General features: G+C 30.8%; 1 protein-coding gene across 3 annotated transcripts; it reads left to right on the forward strand.

The window, feature by feature from the left end:
• The first annotated feature begins 2822 nt into the window (after positions 1 to 2822).
• Positions 2823 to 5053, forward strand: LOC127107858 (uncharacterized). Of its 3 annotated transcripts, none has more exons than XM_051045196.1 (4): positions 2823 to 2972; positions 3298 to 3402; positions 3916 to 4111; positions 4316 to 5053. In XM_051045196.1, the coding sequence occupies exons 2-4, from the start codon at positions 3370 to 3372 to the stop codon at positions 4855 to 4857; spliced, it is 771 nt and encodes a 256-aa protein (XP_050901153.1). In that variant the 5' UTR covers positions 2823 to 2972; positions 3298 to 3369; the 3' UTR covers positions 4858 to 5053. The 3 variants fall into 3 exon arrangements, with proteins under 3 accessions (XP_050901153.1, XP_050901155.1, XP_050901154.1); XM_051045198.1 differs by having other exon boundaries at positions 2898 to 2972; positions 3882 to 4111; XM_051045197.1 differs by having other exon boundaries at positions 2956 to 3105.
• The last annotated feature ends 1829 nt before the right edge of the window (positions 5054 to 6882 follow it).

Below are 6882 nucleotides of genomic sequence, written 5' to 3' on the forward strand. Positions count from 1 at the left end.
ATCATCTATCATAAGCTAAAGTGTATATATATATATATATATATATATAATATATATATATATATTATATATATATAATATATATATATATATATATATATATATATATAATATATATATATTATATATATATATATTATATAATATATATAAACATGGTGTTCACATATACTTTTGAAATTTAATATTGTCATATTGTTTATTAGGCTAAGAGGTTGTCAAATAAACAATATGATTGATACAATGATGTTATTTGAAACATGGATATCATTGTTGAGAAAAATGTAATAATATGGATTGATAACTATAACGTGTATAACTTATCATTGATATGCATGTAATCATAGTAATTACAATCAAATCACAACACTCTCTATCAGTGGTTTTTTTCTTATTTTAATTTTTTTAATATGTTAAAAACAAATCTTTCAAACAAAACCACTTTTTTGCTTCGAAAAATAACTATAACATATAAAATTGTATTTCTCACAATTCCACGTGGATATGATAATTTTACTCTCTATATTATGATTTCCATTGAAGCAACCACTACTCTTCTATTTACTTTAAAGAGAGTCAATCAACAAAATGGAGCTGTTTAGAGTGAGTGGTAATTTATATCTTGTTTTAATATTTATCATTTTAAGTTAATTTGTAAATTTTATTCATATTGTGTATATTTTCTATTCTTCTATTTTTTCTATTACTAACATATTTGCTAGTTTATGTGAGACAAGAGTTTGGTTCCTTTAAATCTTGAAATTGAAAGGACTACTCGCTGAAATCTATGAAAAAAAAAGGTAGTAAACACCTTTAAAATAAAGGTTGATAATCAATAAGGTGTCCTTTAAGTAATCAAGAATCGAAGGAAAAATTGAAACAACAAAAATGGAAATGAAAAGGCAAATAACAATGCCAACAAACACAACAAAAGTGGTGGTGATGGGATGCCATGTTTCATCACCTCGAGGAGATTAGTTCATTGGGGATGACCTTCAAGAAACACAAAACAAATGGAGATGAGAACATGGTTACTTCAAATCATTTATACTAACCCTTTAGCAGGTTTGGATCATGAAAACTCTTACACTAATATGAAGAGATCCTATAACATATTAGGAACTTTTAGATCTGAAGTGCATCAAGAAAAGTCGTGTTTATGAGATTATTTTAACACTCTCTTATAGGTAAAGTTGGACATTGGTACTTATATCTGACCACACAAACCACGATCAACTGGAATGTATTAGAGGAGAAATTTCTTAACCTATTTTTATCTCAATACAAGCTCATGGAGGCGAAAATAAATTTTTTAGTCTTTTCATAAAGTACAAATGAAACATTATGTGAGGTATGAAAGAGATACAAGTTAATGTTAAGAAGATGTACAAATCGTGACTTTGATGATTTGACTCAGATACACATTTTTAGAAACGGACTTCTATAACAATCAAAGTTGTTGATGCCATTGCAAGTGGATCACTGACGACTAAAAGTGCAGACGATCTAGTCGCGATTATAGAGAGAATGAAACTTAGTGATTATCAGGGTCCAAATAATATGAGACAAAGCCAAAGGAAATTAGGAGTACAAAAGGTAAACACAAATGATGCTATATATATATATATATATATATATATATATATAATATATATATATATATATATATATATATATATATAATCCTGAAATTATGCATTCAACCTATTTAATCACCTTTTGATCACCATATGTTAATGGATTGAGAAACATTGCAGAAATGATTAAATGTCAAGACAAAAGTTGAAAATGACCAAAAACTTGAAGCCTAAAGTTAAGCCAAATCCGATGGGTGAATTATGCTTTAAGATGTGAATCTAAACCATTGAAAAATGGTATAAGCATGCAAAGTAAATTCGTTGTGTAAATGGATTCTCGACCAACAAATTAGTAACAAGAAGTTTTGGTTGGAAAATAGGGAAAATCTGTTGGGAGAATCACAGTTTTCCTAACAAATTCATTGTGGTTCAGAAGTCAGTTTAAAGATTACTTTAGCACGAAGAAATCCAACAAGTTAATTCATTGGGAGAACCATATCTTGTCTAACAAATGAGGACAAATTCTGAAATCTATAAATAAGAGTCTTGACCATTGTAGTAAAATAACATTTAATTTTTTTTGTTAATTTTTATATTTTAGTTGAAAATCTTAGTGAATAGCTAAATTATCTCTTATTGGGTTAGGTTTGTACATTATTATTATTATTATTATTATTATTATTATTATTATTATGTATTATATGTATTTGATGTGATCATAGAATTATGTGTAGTATATTCAATTAAATATATTTGATATTTACTCATTTACTTAATGAGTGTTATAAGTGTATCATGTTTGTGAATCTATAAGGCGCTGAGAGGATCTCTTAGGTTTAAACCAAAGATAAAATGTGTTTATGCCTAAAAATACATTATCATTTATAACATGATTTTTCAATCTATTTGATGTCGAGATTTGCTTTTAAATTTATACCTTGATAAATCATCTATCATGAATTAGAATCTAAAAATAAATCTAAATGTGGTTTTCACACATAATATTGAATCTTAATGTTATCTTATTATTTATTATACTAAGAGATCAACGATTAAACAATACAAATGATATCACAAAGGTATTTTCGACATGAATAACATTGCTAAGCAATATGTGATAATATTATTTGATGAATAAAATATGTATAATTAGTTATAGATTTGCATGTCCTCGTAGTAGTTGAAACCTAACTCCAACACTCTATCACTAATTTTATCTTATTTTACTTTATTTTGTTTTATGTTTAAAATAATTCTTTCAAATAAAAACCCTTTTCTTCTTAAAATAATGATTGTCCATTTAAAAACTCTAGAAACCCCAAATATCACAGCACCTGCGCGTGTTCTTTCATTGATCCTTCAACACCGTTTTCGATTTTCCTCTTCACTCCCAAGGTTTCTCCTAATGCTTTCTTCTACAATTCACTATTCCTTTACTCACCCTTCCTTTTCATTCTTGTCCCCAATTCCTCAAAGTTTTCATTTTTACACTTTAATCATCATTTTCATTCTTCAATTTTGTTCCTAGGTATACAAAATCTCAAAATGGTTTCTTCAAATGTACTTCATTCTTGTATTTTTATATGTTCTTGTAGATAATTTGAGTTTTTTAGGTTATCTTCGTGTTGTGACTATTTATTATGATATGAAATCAGAGTATTTTTGTACATAGTAATTGCACGGTTGAAGGATTGTCCCTAATATTTTGTGTGATTTTCAGAAGAAGGTGTTTGTGCTCAGCTGATCCAAGTCCTTTTCCAGAGCTCCTTGTTGTAAATTTGGAATTTGGAATATGGCACTTTATGGAACTGTCTTATCCCTTAATGTGAGTTTCCCATTGCTTTTAACCTTATCCAAGTCCACTTTTTTTCTTTCTTATTAATCTATTAGTGGAATTTAGAAGTCTCTTTTATCTTAGGTTAATGCAAAATTACCACTTAAGAGCTCGGTAGCACCGTCTGGTGTCTGACATCGACATAACACTTTTTCAAATTATTACCAATGTCGACGTGTCTGGTGTCTGTGCTTCATAGTTTAAGAGCATTTGTATGTTGATCATCAGTCTATTGAATTAAGAATTCCAGGTTCTAACATAGATTTGATTCATCTACCTGAAATGGAAATTTGGAATGATTTATAACTCTATTGGATTTGAATTTCGTATTTTGTTTACCTAGAGGCTAGAATTTCGATCAAGTGGTTGAAAACAGTGACTTTTTAAAAGTTTCACTGAAGAAAATGAACTTCGTGAATAGCTGAGGGGTTAATATGAAAGTATGTTTTCTCTATTAATGATTATGCCAGGGTTCGTGGTGATTAATTGAGTTTTTTCATGAAGGGACTTTCTTCTTCTGTCAAAGAGTTTAATTTCTTGCCAGGTTTGTTCATCAATAATAGCTTTCAGAAGCGACATCATGCTTGTCTGTCACGAACCTTTGATCAAAATAGGTTAGTTTTCGGGAAAAGTTTTGAAAGAGGAAACCAACCGTGTCTTTTGCCTAATCAATGCCTCAAGTTACAAATGAGAACATTCAGTAAGTGTCCTTTGCTTGAACCCTTTTGATTCATATAGCGATTACTTTTTGGATAATGTTTCAGTTCGTCACATACAGATTGTTGGCCATTTCTTTCTACTGTCTTGATTTTGCTGGAAACCAGACACAATCCATGTTTCATATGATTTAACGATTATGACTGATTGACATTGTAAGCAATCTTGTTCAATTCTATTTGATCAGGGACACGACAGGGAGTAAAAAGTGAAGACTCGGAGAGCGCGTTGAGTAGCGAGAACATTGCATTAGATGAACACACTTTAGTGGAAGAGCTGCAGAAGGCAATTGCTGAGGAGAATTATACCAGAGCAGCAGAAATAAGGGATACTCTAAAAAGCCTTCAAAAAGATAGCAAAATAGAAGTATTGGGATTAAACAGCAAGTTTTATAATGCATTCAGGGATGGTGATCTTGCAGGCATGCAAGCCATGTGGGCGAAAAGGGACGAAGTATGCTGCGTACATCCTGGTTTGAAAGGAATATCCGGATACGATGATGTTATCGAGAGCTGGAATTATGTATGGGCTAACTATGAATTTCCGCTGCGAATTAAACTAGAAGACATTAAAGCTTATGCTAGAGGAGATATGGGATATGTCACTTGCATGGAATTTGTAAAGGCGAAAGGAGGAAGATGGGGAGGACAATTTGTAACGAATGTGTTCGAGAAGATCGATGGTGAGTGGTTTATTTGTAACCATCATGCTTCACCGGTGGACATATGAATTGACGCATAGATGTTACCTTTCTCTTGCTTTCCATTTTTGCTGTGTTGTATAGAAATCTCATTGACTAGTTATTTTTTCTTACTATGAGCATGTGAAAGCATTCAAGTCTTGTTGGATTTAACATGAACCAAATAAAACTATTAATGTGCATCTCTGGTGTGCAAATGCAATGAAGACTATTTCTAATGAACAATTATGTGTTTTTGTTTGTGTTTTGAAGAAACAAACTAGTTAACGGAAGACACGGCTGAAAACCCAATTAACTAAAAAATAATGGAATGGATTCATCTCATGTTCTATCTCTCATGTTTGTTTCTATCATGCTCTAATCTCAACCATTGATTCACTTTTTTCCTCTCTCATATCCAAGATGTTCTGAGGCAATTCTCTACTCAACCAGTCAAGGTTCCAATCACCATTGTTATCCATCTGATAAGCCACTCTCAGATTCTGTTAGGCATCAGGGATTAGGTCAATAATACTAGAGAGTTTAATGCCTGGTTACACCCAACACTCATCCCAAACATTTACCAATTCACCATTTCCAATTGCCTAATAGGTTATGTCATTCATAGTGGGCCACATACTAACTAGACTTTTCTACAAATTTGAGTCATAAACCTTAGCTTCCACTTCATTGACCAGATTGTTATTTCTATCATACTTCCCTTTCATCACTTGGCACCACAGAGAATTGTCTCCACTCTTAATTTTCTATTTTCTATCCTAACTTGAGTAAGCATGCCGTTCTCATATCATCAAGCTTCCTCATGCTCATGTCTCCCATATTTTAGGCTTCAAAATATTATCCCATCTCACACTGTGAATGTGCTTCGCATCTTCAGTGTCACCTCAAACAAACCCTCTTTGCACCCTTTGAATATACTTCAAATAAGCTTTTGGCGAGGCACAGTTTATTATTGGATATGTTAGGTATGGCTTCAATGACTAACTTGGCTAGAGTGGATCTCCTTGTAGAAAAAACAGCTGTTTTCTGTCCATGCTACTAATTTATTCTTAACTTGTTCAATAAGGTAGTGTAAGTCCGTTTTCAGTCCATGCTGCTAATTTATTCTTAACTTGTTCGATAAGGTAGTGTAAGTCCTTCAATTTGGCGCTTCTCGTCATAGGGACACCTAGGTGTAGTTGTATGTCCTTAATATATTCAGAATGAGCACTCCAATAAGGTTATTTTGTTATTTGTCTTATCACTTTTCTTTTTTGATTTACTTTTGATTATTGAATCTCCTTCATGATTGTACGTCTCAGAATCAAGTTTTAAAATAATTTGTTTTAGCATGCATAAACCATCAGTTAGGTTTAAACTTGATCATGATGATTTTAATCAATTGCATGAGTAAGTGGAATAAGAGTCATATATGATATTGATTCAAATTAGATGAAAAGAAAAATCTCAAAGTCTCATTAAAATTTTGAAATTTTGGGATTTTTGGTGTTTGATTCGAATCATTTCGGACAGTTAGAAATCCGAAAATTTTAAAACAATTTGATTCGAATCACATTTTACACATGATTTGAATCATTAAACTTTGGGTCACCTCTGTTTCAATTGATTTGAATCACACTTTACACATGATTCAAATCATGCAATTTTCCCATTTTTTTCAGTTAGCTCAGACTGTTTGATTCCAATCACATAATGTTTGATTCAAATCACATTTTCCTCTTGATTTAAATAAATTGGAAAATTGGTCAAAACTCTGTGTTTCTTTTATTCCACTTCATTTGTTCATTTGATTCAATTAATGAAATAGTCTTGATTCGAATCTAACTGACTTTTTTCAACTATTTTCATTGCTTAATCTCAAGCATATATAAAACCCTTTTGTTATCATTTTTCAAAAAACGAATCATAATGAGTATCATAATCAACATTGTTTAATCTCAAGCATATATAAAATCTTTTTGTTATCATTTTTCAAAAAACGAATCATAATGAGTATCATAATCAATATTGTGATTATGTGAAAAATAAATTTTCTCTATTTTGAAAGTTTAAAA

Source organism: Lathyrus oleraceus, chromosome 7 (genome assembly GCF_024323335.1).
Source record: "Lathyrus oleraceus cultivar Zhongwan6 chromosome 7, CAAS_Psat_ZW6_1.0, whole genome shotgun sequence".
NCBI classification, from domain to species: domain Eukaryota; kingdom Viridiplantae; phylum Streptophyta; class Magnoliopsida; order Fabales; family Fabaceae; genus Lathyrus; species Lathyrus oleraceus.

What these genes read in the sequence shown, in the direction of transcription:
- LOC127107858 (XM_051045196.1), top strand. Translation starts at nt 3,370, where the DNA reads ATGGCACTTTATGGAACTGTCTTATCCCTTAAT. An exon ending in GAACTGTCTTATCCCTTAAT is followed by an intron (nt 3,403 to 3,915) that starts GTGAGTTTCCCA and finishes TTTTTCATGAAG; the next exon opens with GGACTTTCTTCTTCTGTCAA. An exon ending in GTTACAAATGAGAACATTCA is followed by an intron (nt 4,112 to 4,315) that starts GTAAGTGTCCTT and finishes CTATTTGATCAG; the next exon opens with GGACACGACAGGGAGTAAAA.